Here is a 20,588-nt window from a genome sequence, read left to right as displayed (position 1 = left end):
TTGTTTTATTCTTCTAATTGCCACGTGCAACAATTAAAGTCTAAATTCTTCCCACATACCTAATGACCAATGTTACTGTTTCCTTTTTTTTCCTTTTTCTTTTAAATAATGGGTCTTTGAGAAATGTCGCTCGAGTGAAACGAAAACATTTGGCAGTAATTAGAAAAAAAATACGGCTGTGATTATTTTAAGGAGCGCTGTTACGGAGAAGCTGGGGAGGGGAGACTGTTTTGGTGTTTTCCTGAAGTTCTCGTTAAGTCCCCAAAGTTTCCAGTATATATGAATGCATGCTGGAAGCGGCCTCCTCCTTTTCCGTGAAAACTCGTGCAGGTTTCTAAATGAACTTCACTCTCTTTGGCATTTTTTCTTCCACAACACCTCACGGATGTTTGGCTCTTTTCTGAATGTATTTTTATGTCAATATCAAAGCCGCAGTTTAGGTGACGCGAGAGAGGGGGTGGACTGCCCACTGCAAAAAGTGTAAAAATTAGGCGTGTGCTCTGCTTGCTTCAGTCAGCGTGAGACCACTGGACGATTTCCTTATTTTTCAGCACCAAGTCCAAATTATTAAGGGCAAAATGTTTTTAAAGGTTCCCTGTGTTCTAGTCTTCTTCACTTTGTACATGCGAGAGGGATTATCAGAGGATTATGACGCAAAAGTTAGCACGAATATTAATTTACAGGTAAGATTTTGGTTTTTTATTACACAGTTAATGCTGCTTTCTGAAATATCATCCCTATTGCATTAGGACAATGACGCAGAGCTTTATATTTAATGCATTTTAAACGCAAAAACATGCATTTAAATCCAGCAAATCTCAGTCAACTCTTTGCGAAATATTTAAAATTTATTAAAGCTATATTTCCTAAAGTGAAAGTTTGCACAATGGAGAACTATATAATAAGATTACCAAAAAAGATCTTATTATATAGTCCTATTTTTCTGTAACCCGTATAATTAATGTTGCGTAACTTTCTCTTTAGGGGGTTTCCACACTTACTATTTGTTTATGCTAACTTCGCACCAATACACAGGATATTTGGTAATGTATTGACACAGCAATGACTAGTGTATTGAATTAACATTGGACACCGAACCGTGCAACCCTGGCCCGGGCCTGCATACAGTGAAAGCATTTATTTCCAGTTCCACTTCCCCTCCATTCATGAATGACTTTGATTCAAACTGTTATGACACTTAATCTTGACCCAACCCTCACACAGGAAGATTGTACAGATTGATTCAAAAATGGGACATTTTGGACAAATTATTGAACCAAGAATCTCTTGTTACACTTACAAAATGTGCCATTTCCTAAATGGACTTGAAATACCAGTGTGGTTTGTTTTTTGTTTTTTTATGTGGTGCCTTGTTTCTTTTCCAGAGAGCAAAACGTCAAAGCAAACCAACAAAACCAGTGGTAAGGCTGTGCATTTTTTTGTAATAGTGCTAAGTAATGGCTGTTCTGTGGCTCTAACAGCTGTGCAGATTTCATTCTGTTCTGTTGGTTGCACAACCTGAACTGAACAACAAGCTTCACAGTCAACCACCACTGCCTCTCAGGATATCTTCAGTAACTCCACTGTGGGATTTTTCCTTCAGGTTACTTCAGTCTGTAGCAGTTCCCTGGTAACATACAGTAATTCTTGGGCAAACCACAGCTTTCCTAAATACCGCTGAGGTGGAAGCCTGATGTGGCTGTCTCTGCCCCCTGCCTGTCGCCTTGTCCTGCACTAATGTGGCCAGCATTAACCAGATTGGTCTCAGTAGGCGCCAGCAGTCCCTAAGTAAACAACAGGAGAACACAGACACCCTGCAGGGAACTGCTTTGTGTTGTTTCACTGGCTTGATGCAGGAGAATCAGTAATATTAAAAAAAAGAAAAACAAGGATACCACATTGACAGTAAGTTCATATGCATGTGGCAACTGGGAAAGATTCATACAGGTGGCAAATCTACAGTAAACTGTAATTTATTTATTTTTATTTCTATTTTTGCAGTCAGTTGATTTGATTGACGTCTTGTATTTTTACAGTAAAACAGGGCTTTGCTCCTATGTGACGAGAATCTCCTGTAAATCCTTCAGTTTGCTGCTTTCTTCTCCAACCTTTAAGTTATTCACTTATTTTTTATGTCTCCAGCTGAAGGTGACAGACTACCTTGTTAAGTGTTCAGTGGTGTCCCGCTATGCTGTTACTACAGTCCAGAGTTCAGTGTGGAACCAGCTCCCAATAACTAAGGAGGCTGCCTTTGAGGTGGACCTGCCCTCCTCTGCTTTCATCTCTAACTTCACCATGTAAGTCGGCCCAGTATTATCAAGTCTGCTACCTATGGTATCATTTCTTTGTTAGTGTGTCTGTGTTCTTTCTGTTTCCTTTTCTTCTTCTCTACTTGTTTGTTGTTACTTTAAAAGCCTGAAACAGCACCCAATCTCTGTTTCACTATTTTGAATAACTGTCTTCCAGTAGTGTTCACTATATATTGATTAAAATATAATAACGCATAGCTACTAAGTCCCACATTATAAAGTGGACAAGAAAAAAACACTTTTTATCTGCTATATAGAGAGAAGACAATAAATAATAGAAAAAAAGCAGTATCAATATAAATATGTAGAGTATCTCACAATTGAGAAATAACGCAAATTGAAGTGAACAGAAGTAATCGTTTTCATTGGTGGTCTGAATCATAAAGTAAAACTTGAGACAAATTAGTAGAAATTAGTATGTGTAGATCATTTTTGCTGTAGGAAACTAGAATTCTGGTCTGGAGTAGATGCATAATTTTATGACCGAGAGGTTTCAAAACCGCTCTCCTTTAAAAATGCTAAATATAAACAAGACAAATAAGTCAACACTGCAGGCCAAACAGCAAGCCCGGAGTTGAATTTGGGAGCGGAAGCAGGTCAGGAGGAGGAGGAACCTGAGGGTACATGAATGCCAAGCTTTGTAAACCCAAGTCCAAAAGTTAATAGGAGTTTGCCCAGTTCCCCTTTCTCCCCCACACAGTTTACTAAGGCACCTTGCCAGTTCAGATATGCTGCATAGACACACACTTACATCAGCTGTCCGTGTGTGTGTGTGTGTGTGTGTGTGTGTGTACACAGGAGGATTTAGACTTGAATTTTTTAAGTATGTGTGAGTTTGGAGCTCGTACAGCTTCTTGCACCCATAATTCTTGACATTTCTCTCTCACTCCTTGTCACACACAGACTTGCGTACATTCATAAATGTTTTCACACAGACATTCAGAACTCATAAGACTGCCTGTATGTCACTAAATACCCAGAGGAAAAAAGTTGTGGTATATGTATTGCGTTAGTTCTTTGGCATTTCGGCTTCCAACACTAAGAACTCTATGTGTAGATCACTGACGTACAGCCGTTCCTTCACCCTCTCAGCCAGCCACACATATAAATATAAGCACCTTCATTTTCCACTCTGCTCTCTCATGCCATTCTGCTCTGCTTTTCAAACAAGACCCGCTTCAAGGCTGCGGGTTTATTTTAGTTAGCTCTTGATGTTTTTTTCCCTTTGGATATATTTGTTCTGTGGACCTGACCTTAATTTAGCACCTTGTCACGTGCCAGCAGTGGTCACGATGCCTAGAAAGTGCACTGTGTGAATTTAATCTCATTTTTGAGCGCTGGTTTTGGTTGGGATTTAGCTGGGTGTAGCACACAGTGGCACTCCCCTGGAGGATCATCAGCTTGTGAGCTCTCTCGCTCCATTATTGTTATTTTTACACGGAAATTACTCTTTTCCACTCTTCCTGTTTATAACCTTCACCTCCTTTTCATGTTGTATGAACTCGATATGTATACAAGTTTGTGTGGCAGCTTTGTAATTTCTGTGGAAATACGATGTGTAAAGTAAAACAAATCATGTTTAACATCCCCGTGTGTGTCACACAGAGAGGTATTTCTTCTTTCCTTTTCCCATCAGCACTTCCAGCGGCAAGGTGTATGTGGCCCAGGTGAAGGAAAGGGCTGCTGCCAGGAAAATGTACGACACAGCTAAGAAGCAAGGAAAAACAGCAGGACTTGTCGCTACCAAGTCAGTCTTAGGGAAAATTGGAACTTTTTACCACCTTTGATAACTGCAGAATATTATGTTTTGTTTTGGGGGGGTAGTTTTTTCATGTTTGCAGTATCATACTACATTTACAGAAATACAACTTTGCAAATGTTACATTTGTGGTTTTGCAGAGAGAGGGAAATTGAGAAGTTTCGTGTTGCAGTGAGTGTGCCATCAGGGGCTAGGGTGTCCTTCTTCCTGACGTACGAGGAGCTGTTACAGCGTCGGCTCGGCCGCTATGAGCTCACTCTGGGTCTGAGGCCCGGTCAGCTTGTCCAGAACCTCACATTAGATGTCTGCATAAGAGAGAGGACAGGCATCAGTTTTCTTAAGGTCCTTCCTCTTAGGACAAGCCAAGCGGTCACCAACACCCCAGCTCAAGGTAAAATCTGAACGATTAGCCATCAGAATATTTACATGTGCATTATTTGACTTAACATAATGTCTTGTTTTTGCTGGCTGTAATTTCATACCACACAGGGATGGTATATTCTTAAATGGTTGGTGAGAAAAATGCAAATAAGTCTACTTTGATGGAAATTTTGTAAATTATCTTCTATTGGTTTTGAGTCCAACCTCATGGCATGTTTCCCACAGCTAATGCCGATGCCCCTGCCTCTACTCATGTCGAGCAGAGTCCCGAGTGTGCTCGGGTCCGCTACACTCCGACTCTAAATCAACAGAAGAGCATTTCTTCCAATGGTCTTAATGCTGATTTCATCATCCAGTATGATGTGGATCTAAAAGACCTCATAGGTGATGTTCAGGTCAGCACCTTTCATTCCTGACTTTGTCACACTATAAACATGTAATACCGATAGAAGCAAAGGTTGCTTTTAACAATCTCTTTTCTCACTCACTGTCAGGTGTATGATGGCTACTTTGTGCATTACTTTGCACCTAGGGGACTTCCTGTGGTTCCTAAGGATGTTATATTTGTCATTGATGTCAGTAGCTCAATGATAGGCAATAAGATAAAGCAGGTAAAGTGGACAAAGGCTCATTTGGATAGCTAGACCTGTATTAAGTGTCTTAAGATGAAGAAACTTGCTCACATATGACAGCAACGTCGGTTTTCTGTAAATAATTCCAAGAATTTCTGTCAGTAGACAAAGCAAGCTATGAGCACCATCCTTGGGGACCTTAGAGAGGGAGACCACTTCAACATCATCACCTTCTCGGACAAGGTTCACACTTGGAAAAAAGGCAAAACGGTGCGGGCAACTCGGCAGAATGTATGGGAAGCCAAAGAGTTTGTGAAGAGGATTATAGCAGAAGGATGTGAGTCCAAAACTGATACTGACTGAACTGCTGCACTGTACACAATTTGAATCATTGCATCAGCTGATTGTTAAACTTGTGCCTTCAACTAATTCTCTCCTTTTTCCACTCCTTTGTGTCAGGGACCAATATTAATGCAGCTCTGCTCTCAGCTGCCCAGCTTGTCAATCCTCCATCCTCTGGCCCTTCCAGACGCACCTCATCTCATCGTGTTCCTCTGGTGATTTTCCTCACTGATGGGGAAGCAACCATTGGAGTCACATCCAGTGAGACTATCCTCAGTAATGCCAAGAAGGCTTTGGGCTCGGCCTCTCTGTTTGGCCTTGCCTTTGGAGATGATGCAGACTTCCTGCTTCTCAAACGCCTGGCTCTGGAAAACCGAGGTGTAGCCCGGATGGTGTATGAAGATGCAGATGCAGCCTTGCAGCTTAAGGACTTCTATGATGAAGTAGCTAGCCCTTTGTTATCAGACATACAGCTGTCTTATCTGGATGATCAAGCATTTGATGTCACCCGCTCCCTTTTTCCAAACTACTTCCAAGGATCTGAGTTGGTTGTGACTGGGAGAGTTAAGACCGGGGTCAAAGATTTAAAGGTGCTAGTCTCAGCTATAGATTCAAAGCAGCAAATGAAGCTGGAGAACGACGTGTTTATTTCCCAAGAAAATGGGACAACAGATTCACTTGAGTGTTCGGGAGATTTAGAAGGGATATCCAGCTTTGTTCATCGCCTCTGGGCATATTTCACTATCAAAGAGCTTCTACTGGCTAAACTGAATTCTACTGATCCTGCAACTCAAAAGTTGCTAACAGATAAAGCAACCAACCTCTCCCTCAAATATAACTTTGTTACACCAGTCACTTCTTTAGTTGTAGTTAAGCCAGATGAAGATGAAGCAACTCAAAGTCCAACCACTCCAGAACCCACCACAGCTGCCACTATAACCACAACAGCAACAACTACAGCTACAACCAAAATGTCAGCTGCTGGTGTAGCAAAGAAGTCCAGCTCACCACCTAACCTTAAGCATAAGAAGTTAAATCCAGGCCTGCCTAAGTCACCTCCAAATACCCTAAAACCCCCCAAAACATCAGTGGTTACATCATCCAAAAAAGCAGCTACAACCTCAAGTCCGAGCTCTATGAAAACAGCCCCTGCACCATTCTCTGCTAAAAAGCTCACTCCTTCCCATAATGGCCTGAAAACGTCTCCTCCTCCTCCAGCTGGAAAGATACCCACTTCTCTGCTAAAGATTTTAAAAACAGCACCACCTCCTGCACCTGGAAAGGTCTCCACTCCCCTGCCCAATGCCAAGAAACCAAATACTCCCACAACCACCCCTATGCTGACATTCACCACCAGTCTCTCACCACCACTAAGTTCAGTCAGAACTAACCCTGCCCCCCTACCCAGTACAGCACGGACAGCTCTCCCTCCTGTCAAAGTGACTCTAAGAGCAGAGAACAGCACCTCGTCTGCTCCATATGCTCACCTGCCCGAAAGCACTCCTTCCCTCACTCACTTGTCATCTACACTAACCTCTCCCACTCCAGCTCCAGCTCCAGCAGTGGAAAACAACAACACAAAATCAAATGTTGACACAGACCTGAGGATTGCCACCCTAGTGTCAGCTACCTTTGCTCCCATGCCTGGTGTAACAGATGGGGAACAACTGTGGGAGGCAGCACAGCTTCTGGGTAGGTTACACCTCATCTCATCTGTTGTGTGCTGAGCTTAATTCACAGTCAAAGTCTTTTTTTGCAACCTGGGAGTTATAAGGTGGATGATGAGGAGTAGACTGTTTGTTTATCATTTATTGAACTGTTTTTTGTCTCTCCACTAGATGTCTCTTCTTCCATTCAAATTCAAAGACGAGGTAAAACTGGATTTCCTCTCTATAATAACAAATGCTTTGTTAGTCAAAGCGCTATTTGTATATATTTGTATAGATTTGTATAGATTTGTACCTGTTTATACTGGAGCTAGTAGTAATAGTTATATCATATACTAGAATATAATTTACTTAAAGGGGACCTATTGTAGTGCCCTGTACTTTTATTCTTGGATTCTAGAGTAGGTTAGCATAAGTCTAAGTTTAGAATAATTCCTGTTCATCTTATACTGGACCTTGACATAGCTCTTTAATTTATCTGCCATCTGAAATCAGTTAATACACCCTTTGACTGGCAGCACCTCACAAACAGAAGGCTTCACTGCAAGTGGGCAGGACTAAAAAGTTAGGACACACTCGAGATTATGGACAAGTTTAATAAAAAAAAAAAACTATGATGCACAAAATGAAACTCTTGTACATAGTGAACATACTGTAGTGGTCAGATATGCTAAATGCTGACATCCTGATCACTCTTTGGGTATCTTTATTTCATACCAGGACCAATTTCCTGGCAAAGGAAGCTCAGCTTACTGCAGGTCACTGAAGAACTCAGCTGATGTTGTTGTGTTGTTGTACATTTTTCCTGTATTATCGAAAGCAGGAAATTTTGAAAAATAAGAAAATGCCTCACTTTGACCGAGTTCATCCAAAGACAAAGAAGGAGGGATGGACAAATAGGATGAAAAAAAATAGAAAGTGATAATTGAGCATAATAGTTCCCCTTCATAAAATTGTCTCTGGAAATTAAAGCATCAGGCAACATTGGAGGGGAAATTATTCTCTGGTGGAAATGTTCACTTTAAGGAATTAAAGAAATGCTTTATTTTCAGTGTTGAAGCAAAAACAACATATTTTATAATTGTAAGTAATTAAGTAAAATTTATTTATATAGCGCTTTTCACAGATAAAAAAATCACAAAGTGCTTTACAACACAGGAAATGGAAATATAAACAATATAACAGCAAATAAAACAGCAAATAAAACAGCAAATAAAACAAAATTAAACTATAAAACTATAAAAACAACATAAGAGGAAATTAATTAAATGCTTTTCAAAATTGTGTTATATATATTTTAAAATGATAAATTTGCATTTTAAAATACTGTACCTATAGCTGTCAGATCAATGCACCTCAGAATCCTTCTTAAACACAGTTCTTAGATTCAGTAACATTATCTAGCTGTTAAAATACACCATGACAACTTGTCATATGCAGCACAGGAGAAGAATATAAATCAGTAATAATTTGCATATCTTTTCTATTAAATAGATATTGACCTGGTGAAAGGTAAGCATCATGATTAAATCATTATATTCTGTTATTTCTAAAATCAGCTCCTTTGGTGAGCAGTGCAGTGTGAAGTGAACCTGCTTTTCATACATTGTTTCCATTTCTCAGACTATGATGCAACCTATGAATATGATTACGATGACGATCAAGATAACTGTAAGTTTTCAATGTATATTGGAAGCAATACTCTACTCTCACTTACGACCTGAAATGTTTCTTTACAATACATGTCTGACTTATTTTCAGGGTATATTACTGACACTTTTGGTGAGTATTTGAGAATGCAAAAGCTGCATATAAAGTCATTAACTGTAAAGATGCTGCTTGCAATACAGTCCTGTCATTGGTTTCAGTGCTTGGGAGTGAGGAGGATTGTCCTTTAGCTGAATGTCTTGTGTTTTTAGAGCCTCAACCCAAAATGGGAGCCATCAGGGGATTCTCCTCATCAGGTTGAGTCAACATTTTATTTATTTTCTCTTTAGTAGGCCCTTAAACTAATTTCAGTAGTTAATGTTTATACTAAATATTATCTTTTGCAGTTGATGGAGATCCTCATTTTGTGGTCCAGCTAGCAAAGCTTCACCAAAACCTGTGTTTCACAGTAGATGGCAGGGCTAATGATGTCCTCAGACTGCTGGAAGACCCAGAGAGAAGTATGCAGAGCAATAAGATCTATAATCTGACACTGTAATTTTTGTGCTTAAACGTCTACATATGTCTCCTTTCTCTTCAAGATATCATTGTAGATGGCCACCTAATGGGGGCTCCCTCCAAAGATGGTGTTGAAGACCGTTTGCGAAACTACTTTGACCAGCTCACAATCTCCGCGGTCACGGGCAACTCTGGTGACATCATGATCACACTCACGCTGGACGCTGTAGTTTTGGAAGGTGAAGGGCGGGATACGCTTCCCATCAATCAGCAGGGATCAGTGACGAGGCAAGGCGTGACTGTTACTGTGGACAACCACCAGAGCTGCTGGATCGAGCTGGCAGAGGGCGTGCAGTTCCTGGTCCTGTTCCATCATTATAAACATCCAAGCTACCTGCAGTTGGCTCACCTGGGTTTTTACGTCACAGATGGGCGAGGGCTTTCTGGCTCCACCCAAGGCCTTCTGGGTGAGTACACTGAAGCTTCCACTGAAAATGAATATGTTGTTTTGTTTTGGTACATATGGCATAAAACACTTAAAATACTTAATTGCAGATAAAAAGCTCCCACTTACAAAACCATTTTAAATACTACACTGTTGGCTACTGTGCCCAGTGGTTTAAAAGAAAGCTGGCCACAACATTCAATTTTCATTTCTTTAGATGTGATATCAGTTATAGAAAGAGAGTTGTTGTATTCAGTCTTACTAGCTTAAAAAAAGAAGACAACTGGACTTCTTTAGTTTTCTGGAAGATGTTTCATCTCAGCCAATAGTTCCCTTGAATGTAATAAAAAAATAAATAGCAAATAAACAAAAATATTCAGGATCAATATCTCCTTCCTGATCTGATTACTAGAAAAAAACCTGCAAACCTCACTGTCAACAGTTTAATGTACAACCTTTCTAATTTCTACCATTGCCAACCTAAACATCAGCTAACTAATGCTACAAATGTTTAAATCCCATCGCAACCGTAAGTGTCAGCGTAGGTTCTCAGTCATCCAGGTTAAGGTAGTCTAAGGAGCTAATGGGATTTGGGGTTAGTATGTCTCTTTGCTTAATCATAGACTCTATATAAAAGATTATGTAGCCACTATTACCATTACTTTGAAGCCTGTTGTTGACCATTTTTACTATTTTATTTGACTATTTTACCATTTAAAGCATTTCATCATCATAGTTTTTTGAAGTATGATGCATCATTAATAATGTAGTGGACCTGACAGTGTAAATGGGGGCTGCTGCATATTCATACTGTACTGACTTGTCAGCCAACTCCAGTACTTGATGTGATGATGACTGTTTTGTAATATACCAAACAAGCATTATGTAAACAATCTCTTGTACACATGGATTTTAAAACTTTTAACAAAAGAATGTAGCACACTACAGAAGGCCTTACTTTTTAGACTCGAAGACACTTTCCATCTTTTATGTACAGTCTATGATCTTAGTGTTAAATGTAAATGATAAATAGAGCAATCAAACGTGCTTATTTACTCAATCAAGTGTCAAAAAATAATAATCGGATACCTCAAATTTATAGATGAATACAGGAAGTGAGTTTAAGTTGTTACTTCTCATCATTTCTGTCCTTTATCCATCTGCAGGCCAGTTTCAACGCGCTGACATTAATATAACAGTGGTGAAAGACTACGTGGATGAAGGTCTTCATCGAGTTAAGAAGGAACAAATTCTGGCCAGAGGGATCCTGAGGTGGGGATCAGAGCAAATGCCAGTTACCCTGCAAGACAAGACGCTGAAGGACTCGGTGCAAAAACGCCACCGAAGCAGCTGCTGGGTGGTGCCCAAGACAGAGATAGAGAGACTACTGGGTCATTCGTATGAGAGCTACGTGGTGAATCATGTGTAATTCTAGCCGAGTCATTTCCACCATGTTGTCTGTTTGCTGCACAGCTCAAGTCACAGCAGGTAATGTGGATAGGTTATCACAAAAGGATGAACCAAAGCTGGGATCCAACTGGGTTAGTTGCCTGAATGGTATTCTGGAAGGGTGGGACAGATTACAGACTGCAAAGAAAAGTTTCCTGTAAAGAAGTAAATACAGCAAAGGATTGAATGGTGCCCCTGTTCCATCTCCACCACTGAATTTGAACCAGATTCAAGCTTCGTATCTATGACAGAGACGCAATGTACTCCTGGTCGCATGGCAACTACAAAATATCCAATGGTTGCTGCAGCAGTTTGCGCATGCTCCAAAATGTCTTGCAAAACAACCCTGTTTACAAGTTGTTTATCACATTATTCTTATATTTTATGATTGAATTTTTGATAGTCAAAAGCTATCTTTCAGAATTACTTGTAATCATAGTGTAATTCAATAAGTTGTATTTTTAGTACAAGTGTATATAAAACATTAATGTATGTATTTGTGTATAGATAAACTTCCCGTGTCAGCATTGCATCTTTAATAAGCAACACAAATCAGCCTTTTCCAGGTTTGCCATGTGCTTTTTATTTTTCTGTCATTTCATTCATAGTTTAATTCATTTTATTTGTTACACAAGACATTAGGCATTGTTCACATACTAGTGATCAAACAAGGACAGTAAGTTTTCTACTACTCAGTCTATTTCTTTTGTCAATTTCAAGGGATATTTGTCAATAGTGGTTTTCAAAGGCCATACTAAACAGTACAACCACACATGAGGCTTTTGTTTTCAATAAATAAAAAAAGAGGATAGTATCTGATGCTGAGGAAGGGTGGGTGGGGGGCTTCAGATATATCTATGTTCAAGAAGTAAACAGTATTCCAGTTATCACCAGATAATGTGTTTCCAGGATGAAGAGCACACACAATGTTAAATGACGCACAGTGCGAACACACAGCTGTATCGATTTTGACTCCAGATCTATGACTGACTGCTGCTGTTGTCCCTCCATCAAAACCTGTTTCTTAGGAATGCTAAAAATCATTAAATCCTGATGCAACACTGGAATGATCACTAAATTAGGTAAACATAACACATGACACAGCAAATAAACAAACAAAAGAAATCGGTGTGCATAACGTTTCAAATCCATTTTATCATCAGAACGTAAACTATTAGCATAGCATATTCAGCATTTGACGTAAACCCTTCCACGATACGTCAGCGAAATTCAAATAAATAGAGCTCAAAGATAAGACACGTCAACACCCCAGACGCGATAACTTTGTTTAGAGTTGTCAAGGGGTTGGTCGCGGTGGATAAAGTGAAATGGAACCGCTTCAGTTTTCAGTAAAGTAAAATGGATCGTAGCATCTCGTGTTTGTTTTGATCCATAACGAGCCAAGCCACAGATCAATCTGACTGCGAGTGTGCACTGCAGAGATATGAGGAACTGTCTCAGGTGTACAATAACACCTCTGACTCGGTAGGAAACAGCATCCTCTCTATAGTGTTCAGCCAGCTCTGCAGAGCAACATACACCACCAAACTTTTAATGTCAGCGAGCTTTGCCAATAACAGAATCACCAGTTTTGGCACAAGACTGGCCTCCCACTACATGTTAGTAAAAACAAAGCAGTCAATGTTTTGAATGGGTCCAAACATTTGAATTAGACCCAAAATTAAGGCTACAACCAAATAAAAGCATCTTGGTTCACTCTCATGGGGCGGCACTTGGAACTGTGGTTTCATACTTATGCTATGCTACAGTCTTTTGAAAATTTCTTGCTTTTCCCTCTATGTCACACTACAATTTTTTTCTGAGTTTTAATCCCAAGGGTAATGACTTATCTCAATGACAAACACAAGGGTTGAAACAACCAAGACACAATCTGGTGCTTCCACTGAGAGCCGAAATTTCAGTCTTCACTCTCTTCCCCCGCAAGTGAAACTTCGCCAAGACAACAATCTCCTCACATACATTCTTATCCTTCACCATTTCAAAAATCTTCCAGATCTCTTCACAGAAACCCTCACCTAACACAAGACAAATCCTCACCATGCCTTTTTGCCCCAATGTTCCCTTTTTCTTGTAAATGTTCAACTCGAAGACCACGGTTTCATCCTCTGCTCTGTAAACTTCATAACTTCAGCCAGTGAAATGTGCACCAAGCATATAGAAATAAAACTCTTCAATAATTTAAAATGTTAGAAAGTAAACTATTCAAATTCAAAAGTGACATCACACAACAGAGATAAACAAAGAAACTTTTTTTGTGTTTTTCTTTTTCAGGAGGGAAGGGTTGACAGTTAGTAGCCACTGATTAGCTTGCCTGCTAGCACAGGAAACACAACAGCATTGCAAAGTGAGCACTATCAGCTGACAGAACAGCCCATTTATATGTAACTTTTCATCACATTTTTTTGTTTTGTTTTTTTTCTGTTTTTGCCCGACCAACAGATTTTGCCAAAATGAGCGGCATCTATTGAAGAAACACAGGTAAAAGACCAAGTAAGAGAAAAGTGAAAGCAGGGTTGACAGGAGTGATGCGTGGAATGGTCCAGCCTTCATACCGCAGTGTCATTTGAATCTATGTACAATACTATTGTGTGTAAAAGATGCATGCACTGGAGGTGACCCTTCCAGAGGATTCTACACTAAGCCGTTACACATCTCTCATGTCAGAGCTATCTGTTGAGACCTCTCGGTGCCATCAACCTTCCATCGACCCAACCTCTGATATGAGGAGAACGATGTTACAGGAGGAATGAAATGCTTTGGAAATTGCCAACAACAAGTAATAAATTCACCTCTAATGATAATAGTTAAGACATGATTATACTGTAAATTCTACAATGGAATGAAAAACCATATCAACCCTGCTTTTCAGTGACAGAGAAAGGGAATGTGAGCATTTGAAAAGCGTGTATGTGTGTGTCTGTGAGCATTTATGTGTCTGAATGCGTGCCAAGAGAGGGCGAGAGAGAGCGACGCGAGGAGGTGGAGGCAAACGGCTGAAGATGGGCTCAGAGGCTCAGACGCACAGCCTCTCCACCACTCTCACATTTTACCCATTTTGCTTTTAAAGCACTGTTTAGGCAGCCCCGGCCCTCTACTGAAAGCCCCGTTGCCTCCAGTTTTGCATCCACCTCCTTTCCCAGCCTTGCCCTCTCTCAGAAGCCCCCCCTCTCTAGCTCACTGCTCATCCTCCCCAAACACATCGTTCTGTTTGCGTTTCATGTTTTCAAAGTCAAAGTCGCTCCCGGTCGTACGTTTGTAGATGTCCTTGATGTCATTGCAAGTGGTCTCGAAGTGAGTGGTGGCATCGTAGGACCTTGATGCGAAGATCTGAGGAAAGAGTTCAATAACAAGAGTTAGATTTTACAGCATTGCTAGCAGGTCTGTGAGGCTGCAGTGCTCATTTCCAGCTTCACATTTTTATTCAAAAATATACAAAAGTAGCTTTGCATGATCCTTATTTATTGTCATACCAGGCCTCTGTGCACCTGCACAGTTTATCTGTTTGAAACAAGCAGCTCTATCTCCCATCTCCTAACAAAGCTTTGTAAATGACTGAAAACAGAGGGTTTAAACACAACACAGCTCTGTGTCTAATATGAACATATTAGGGATATCCACTCATAGTGACATTATACAGAGGCAAGAGGGGGAAAAAAAACTCTGAATCTGATTGTTTAGAGCAGTCTGATGCTTGCAGCTAAAATTTCAAGCTGGCACCTAAACGCCTCACATGCACATACAAGCTGGCTTCAAAAGTGAGTCAATCCCCACAGCCTCCTATGCTAACATTTTAGAGCAGAAACAAATCTGGGCTTTATTTAAGGTCTTTTGGGCTATTTTTAAAACAATTAACTGTCAAATATCTTGCATTTAACTGTATTAAAAGCGCTATGCATTTGGTGAGTGAATTCTACCGTTCTGTATGGAACTTAACACTAATTAGCAGGTGTCTGCATCTATTTTATGTACTCATACAGTTTATGGGTGCCTCTTGCTAACCAAACTTGTTAACTTGAAAGGAATGCAAACTCTCATCCATTTCTGGGTCCAAAATAACCAAGCGGGCCAGCTGTTGCCCATAAAATTGAAGCTCCCAAAAAGGAGATCACGATACAAGTGACATCACTAGATCATCACTACAGCCATCTTCTATGCACATAAAATGATAATTACCTATCTAGTACAACATTTCTTTGCAACAAACTGGTCAACTGACCCTTCAACTCAGCCGTATTAGTTGTGGCAGCATATTAATTTGTTATATTGTAAAATACAATATTTTTTCTGGATGTTACCCTTGGAAAAAATGTCTCACCTGGCTCTCAGTACCATCATCTGTGGGCTCATAAAGGTCGCTAATAGCCACAAACCTGTGGGGAAAAAAATGTGATTTATCCCAGTTATATATAACCCCCCCCCCCCCCCCGATGTAACTATAAACATACAGGAATTTGAATAAGCAAGAAGTAAAATGTGGGACTCACTTTTGGTCGATGGGCTCCAGCAGCTCCAGAGCTGGCTCAATTTCATTCTCAGGTTCACTGGTTTCCACTGTGGTGCTGACAATAGCGATGTACTTCCCCTGGGCCGCCACGTTGTGAGCATAGGAGATCATGCACACATAGATGTCTAAAGAACAGACAAAGGAGTTAACAGGAAGAGATGGTTAAATCAAGAGTTAACTTCAAGCTGGATTAATTGACGTTTTTGTCCACTTGGAGGCAGCAGGAACGAGCTGTATACACACTGACACGTTATCGTCCCAGTTGAGTAAACAGTTGCCTGTTTATATAAGCATTCATCTGGAGTCATGTTTCTAGCCACCTGCTGTGTGTCTCATATCTCATTTCCTTTAGCTTTGCTTTTGTTTCCATAACTTTTTAACAAACAAAAAAAATCTCAGGGTTGCTCCAGTTACAAGTTACTTTTTTAAATTGTCTTTCTTCTTCTTGTTGTCAAGCAAGTTGTCTATAGTGCTTATTTTCCTTCCTTCTTTTATTTTTTCCAACTTTACTGTTTAAATCAGGTGAGTAACAGTGATAGTAAATCAAAACAGTACAACTGAAACTATTAGCAGAAAGGTGCTAAAAGGCACCGTGGAGCTAAGGGCAACTGCAGAGCTCATCACTTCTAGTTTGTCACATTTAACATGGAGTCTGATGTTTATTGATTAGGGATGTTAAAAAATAATCTAAATTTAATCTGTAGGGGACTAAATCTGCTCCATTTCTTTGAAGAATAAAAAGCAGAAATATTGAATATAGAAAATATTGCTCACCTGAGTTGCGATTAACCTGATTCTGAGGAATGATGATCTGACAGGAGTTGGCATCATTAGTGTTTTTGATGGGATGGCTGAGGATGCAGATCACACGGATCACCTGACCCGCTTTACGGACACGGTCTGGGATGTAACTAGGGTCGCAAATGAGCTGCTTACAACGAGCCACCTGCAGTGGGAACGAGACAGTAATGATGTGAGTCTGCTGGCTAAGTGCATTTGGCTGAATAAACCTTAGGCGTAACCACTTTAAAATTTGTAATGATACTGTTAAACTTGTGTAGCTGTGGACAATAAGGCAGAATCTGCTTTACCTCGCCCTCAGACTTTACTCCAATCACTTTACCACCTTCCATCACGATCTCATCCACAGGTTTGTTCAGCATGTAGGTTCCTCCATAGATTGCACTCAACCTAAGATTACAAACGAGTACGATCCGTTAACTCGAGGAGTGGTTTTGATAGTTATGACAGACTCCATCATAAATATCATAAGTTTAATTTAAGTTAAAATACCTGGCAAAGCCCTGTGGCAGTTCTCCCAGACCATAGAGGGGGTAGAGATAAGGGCTCTTGCCATACCGTGCCAGTGATTCACTGTAGAGTTTGATACGGTTGATCGTCTCCAAACAAGGAACATCAAGATAGCTGAAGTGGAGCAAAAGCAATGTGAGAACCCCATTGGTATCTGTTTAAGCACATAATAACAATAAACCCTTGGTATTCCCCGATAAGAACATCTGTGACTCATATTTGAAAGCATGCAACTGTGACATTAAGCAGAAATAAACAATTAAACGATTGATGATGGGTGATGTTGTTCTTACTCATCTGTCCTGTAGAGGGCCAGGGCGTGGCCAGTGAAGTCAATGACATCCTGACCGAGGTCAAACTTCTTGTAAACGTCCCTCATCGTTGTGGTTTTAGGGTCCACGCCCTCAAAGGTCTTGGGGTCATTCTCATCAAAATTGGCCACAAAGACTAAAAACTTTCGAAACCTCCTCTTTTCAAACATTCCCATCAGATCTGTGAATTCAAACCGAGGTTTCAGCACTCTACTGTCGACGTCATCGCGTGCAAAACGTAATGAGACAACATTCAGGTGACTTACTTGAAGCTAGTGCCTCAGTCTCAGTTGATGGCACCTTGTAGATCTTTCCTCCTTTGTAGACAAAGCTGCCTTCCACTACTTTAAAGTCCAGATACCGTGTCACTTCTGTGTATAGCAGCATCTTTACAAGCTGACCTGCAATCAGGGAGGCAAACACACGCAACATCTTACAGGCTCTGTGTTAAATCCACACTACATATACAACATAACCACAAATCCCTTGAAAGCCTACAACATAACATGCTGTAACATGACGCGCACCTCACAGGAAATATAACTATATGTCGCGTTAACAAATCCCACAGCTATTGTATTTCGCCTGCTTAGTCTGGTCGATTCCTCCTATGCATTTCCAGCTACTTTTTTACCCTAGTTTTTGAATGGATCACTAAGAGGACAACAGCCACCGCCTTAATGTAAGAACTCAGAAATGTCATCAGATTCCTGGTGGGGGATTTTGAAAATTACTAGAATAAATATGAGAAAATGTACAAAAAAGTGGAAAAACTTCATGGACAAATATGATGGCCTCTGAAAAAATACTGATTGGAACAAAGATTAAAGGCCAGGAGAAAAAAAAGTCCCAGCATTTTATTTGTTCCTGTCACGAATGGCACTGCTTATAAAACACCAGGACATGGTAAAACACCACCCACAAGCATTAATGCTGGCAAAGGTGTTGGCCACTTAAATAGGTTACATTGCCAGGTCTCCAGAGTCACCTAAACAAGCAGTTAGTGTGTGACCAACCTTGAAGAATTAAAGCATTTTGCAGTCACAGTATTAAGCTCCAGAATTACCCTGTTGAATAGTCTGAAAAGCCCTTTGGCTCTTGTGTACTTATCACGTGCTAACTTTTATGGCATTTCTTTATATAATTAGCAACAGGATTCTAACCGTTGGCCATGAGAAACTTGGGTATGAGGTCAACGTTCCAGTCACGTCCTCTGCCCATTGACTCAGGTGGGGTATCTGGCAGACTGAAGCGCTTGTACAGCTGTGGAAAAGGAAAGGAAAGCCTGTGAGGCCCATCGAATCTGAGGCTTTACAGATAATAAAGCAGTTAGCAAATGAAGACAGTAAAAGGGTGACAGATGGGACTTGAAGTAAAATGAGATATACTGAGAAACATTAAAAGTTTATTGATTGGTTTTATAGATCCCAGAAGTCCTTACCTCCTCCAGGGGGGTAATGGAAGAGCTCTCCCCACCGTAGTAGGGGTTTCGGTCCATGTGCAGAACCTTCTTGCCATTCACGGACATGATCCCAGACAGAATGCATTCCTGCACGAAAACGGATTTATTTATCCAACACATCAATCACATCAATAACTCTTAGGTATAAAACCGCCCTATAATAAATCCTTCTCCTGTCAAGGCTCCAGTGTTTTAGAGATGTGTTGAATCATTCATTGAGGGGTGTAGTTTAAGTTGTCAAGATGAGAAATGTTTCTAGTATTTTGGTCTAGACCTTAGCATATCATTAGAGATAGGCACGCTGCTTAGTTTAGACACTGAATGTAAATGGAAGTAAGGAGGTTCTGACAGAAGGATGCGGGGGACAGTGGAAAAGATGTACGCATGCGTGATTGCATCGTCTTAACAACGTAGCTACGATAATAATAATACTAATACTAATAATAATAATAACAATAATGTAATTAAAAATGTATTACATAAAAAAGAAAAATTGTGTGGATATGCATCGTTGTATTTGATTCCATTTATAAAACTACCAGAATATCCGCTTCCGTGTCTGCAAAGAGCTGGGAGAATAGCACAGAAAGCGCACTTCTGCCGCAGAGGGTGTGATGAGTGAAAGGAAAGTGCGGCGATAGTGGCAGCAGTGAAAAGCTCTGTCATTTAATAAACCGGAGCTCAGGCCTGCGCCAACCTCAGGATGGAGGCCTGCCTATGCAAAGAGGACCATGACACACTGTAGGGTTACGCCTAAAAGATGCTGCTGGGTGTAACACAACACTGAGCCGGCTGTGACTCTGGAAAGCAAACAACTCCCGGTCGAGGAACTATTTTCTTCTCGTCGTGTACAAGCAGATCAGCTGGTGCGGTTTATTTCCAAAGAGCATCTCTTGTGATACATTTCTAATGTGACACGCACGCCGGGAAGCAAGGGGCTTCCACTCTTTGGCTAGGATAGAGGATATCGGGCCACTGATCTGGCTAAAACCATCTTTTGGGAAGCTGACAGAATCAATTCGGTGTGTTTCTGTGCAGACAAAACGAAGCTTGACTACTCACTGTGAGTCCGGTGCCCAAAACGATCACATCATATTCCTCATCCATGTTGTCTCACCGCCTCTCCCGTCTCGCCCTCTTTTTGCCTTGAGAAATGAAGGGTATTGAAAGCAAATAAAATTGGTTAGTCCACAAACCGGGTAACTGTCTCTCACTGTCTCTGCACAGGTCCTTTAAATTGCTCTTCAAAGTAAAATATTATTTATTAATCATTGGGTATAAATGGCCAATGGAATACACAGTCCACACTGTCACCGGCGAGGACGACCAAAGATGGCCCTGATCGTGGAGCAGTCTAGAACAATGTCACTGCGCGTCGGCAAATAGTGCGCATCCTCCTTCCCTATTTCCCATCCTGCCACACAATGGACTCAAGCTGCAAAGCGAGAGACGCCGCTTTGAGCCGGCTTTGGCGATTGTTTATTTTGCACACGGGCTGTGCTGTTGTGGAGTTTGGCTTTTGATTTTGGCCATTTTGAAACCACAATGTTTGTGTTCTCTAATTTCTTATTCTATCTTTCCTTCCCAGTTGTAGGCGCAGCGTTGCGTGGATGAAGGCAGCGATATCCTTCCGCTGCTACAGCTGTGTGGATGGGAGTTGCTTTCACTGACTGAGCGCACGCACTAGGCCTTTACAGCAGGGGTGTTTCCAAGCTTTTCTTCTTTCTTTCTTTTTAACGGGGTGGTACAGGGGTGTGGGGTGGGGGACCAGGAGTATGGCAGGGGGTCGTAATGTTTGATCGGATTTAAATATTATTAAAGAAAAGTGTCTTTTCTGCAGCCCTGTCTCCCAATAAAGACGGTGTTACAAGAAAAGCAGTGCTGCAAAA

At 40.8% G+C, this 20,588-nt stretch overlaps 2 protein-coding genes across 3 annotated transcripts; one reads left to right on the top strand and one right to left on the bottom strand.

The window, feature by feature from the left end:
• The first annotated feature begins 261 nt into the window (after window positions 1-261).
• itih6 (inter-alpha-trypsin inhibitor heavy chain family member 6) lies at window positions 262-11,862 on the top strand. 2 transcript variants are annotated; one of them, XM_005741000.1, is made up of 17 exons: window positions 262-683; window positions 1,386-1,421; window positions 2,143-2,297; window positions 3,946-4,056; window positions 4,209-4,459; window positions 4,675-4,844; window positions 4,944-5,060; window positions 5,187-5,358; window positions 5,481-7,055; window positions 7,202-7,234; window positions 8,525-8,542; window positions 8,654-8,701; window positions 8,792-8,812; window positions 8,950-8,994; window positions 9,085-9,198; window positions 9,280-9,663; window positions 10,808-11,862. In XM_005741000.1, the coding sequence occupies exons 1-17, from the start codon at window positions 579-581 to the stop codon at window positions 11,068-11,070; spliced, it is 3,618 nt and encodes a 1,205-aa protein (XP_005741057.1). In that variant the 5' UTR covers window positions 262-578; the 3' UTR covers window positions 11,071-11,862. The 2 variants fall into 2 exon arrangements, with proteins under 2 accessions (XP_005741057.1, XP_013768354.1); XM_013912900.1 differs by having other exon boundaries at window positions 8,899-8,994.
• On the bottom strand, window positions 11,676-20,103 carry gdi1 (GDP dissociation inhibitor 1). The gene is made up of 11 exons (XM_005741001.2): window positions 19,762-20,103; window positions 18,679-18,786; window positions 18,401-18,500; window positions 17,504-17,638; window positions 17,220-17,418; window positions 16,909-17,040; window positions 16,707-16,806; window positions 16,390-16,561; window positions 15,596-15,740; window positions 15,427-15,481; window positions 11,676-14,438 (listed from the first exon to the last, which is right to left on the bottom strand). The coding sequence occupies exons 1-11, from the start codon at window positions 19,804-19,806 to the stop codon at window positions 14,286-14,288; spliced, it is 1,344 nt and encodes a 447-aa protein (XP_005741058.1). The 5' UTR covers window positions 19,807-20,103; the 3' UTR covers window positions 11,676-14,285.
• Window positions 20,104-20,588: the final 485 nt, after the last annotated feature.

This window comes from Pundamilia nyererei, unplaced genomic scaffold (genome assembly GCF_000239375.1).
Source record: "Pundamilia nyererei isolate P.nyererei 1_Seehausen unplaced genomic scaffold, PunNye1.0 scaffold00106, whole genome shotgun sequence".
In the NCBI taxonomy this organism is placed as follows: Eukaryota; Metazoa; Chordata; class Actinopteri; order Cichliformes; family Cichlidae; genus Pundamilia; species Pundamilia nyererei.
The sequence above is the reverse complement of the archived record's forward strand: the minus strand, read 5'-3'. Positions and strand labels throughout refer to the sequence as shown.

What these genes read in the sequence shown, in the direction of transcription:
- gdi1 (XM_005741001.2), bottom strand. Translation starts at nt 19,806, where the DNA reads ATGGATGAGGAATATGATGTGATCGTTTTGGGCACCGGACTCACA. An exon ending in CAAGTTTCTCATGGCCAACG is followed by an intron (nt 17,639 to 18,400) that starts GTTAGAATCCTG and finishes CCCTGATTGCAG; the next exon opens with GTCAGCTTGTAAAGATGCTG. An exon ending in CTGCCACAGGGCTTTGCCAG is followed by an intron (nt 16,807 to 16,908) that starts GTATTTTAACTT and finishes TTGTAATCTTAG; the next exon opens with GTTGAGTGCAATCTATGGAG.
- itih6 (XM_013912900.1), top strand. Translation starts at nt 579, where the DNA reads ATGTTTTTAAAGGTTCCCTGTGTTCTAGTCTTCTTCACTTTGTACATG. An exon ending in TTCATCTCTAACTTCACCAT is followed by an intron (nt 2,298 to 3,945) that starts GTAAGTCGGCCC and finishes TTTTCCCATCAG; the next exon opens with CACTTCCAGCGGCAAGGTGT. An exon ending in GCAGGACTTGTCGCTACCAA is followed by an intron (nt 4,057 to 4,208) that starts GTCAGTCTTAGG and finishes GTGGTTTTGCAG; the next exon opens with AGAGAGGGAAATTGAGAAGT.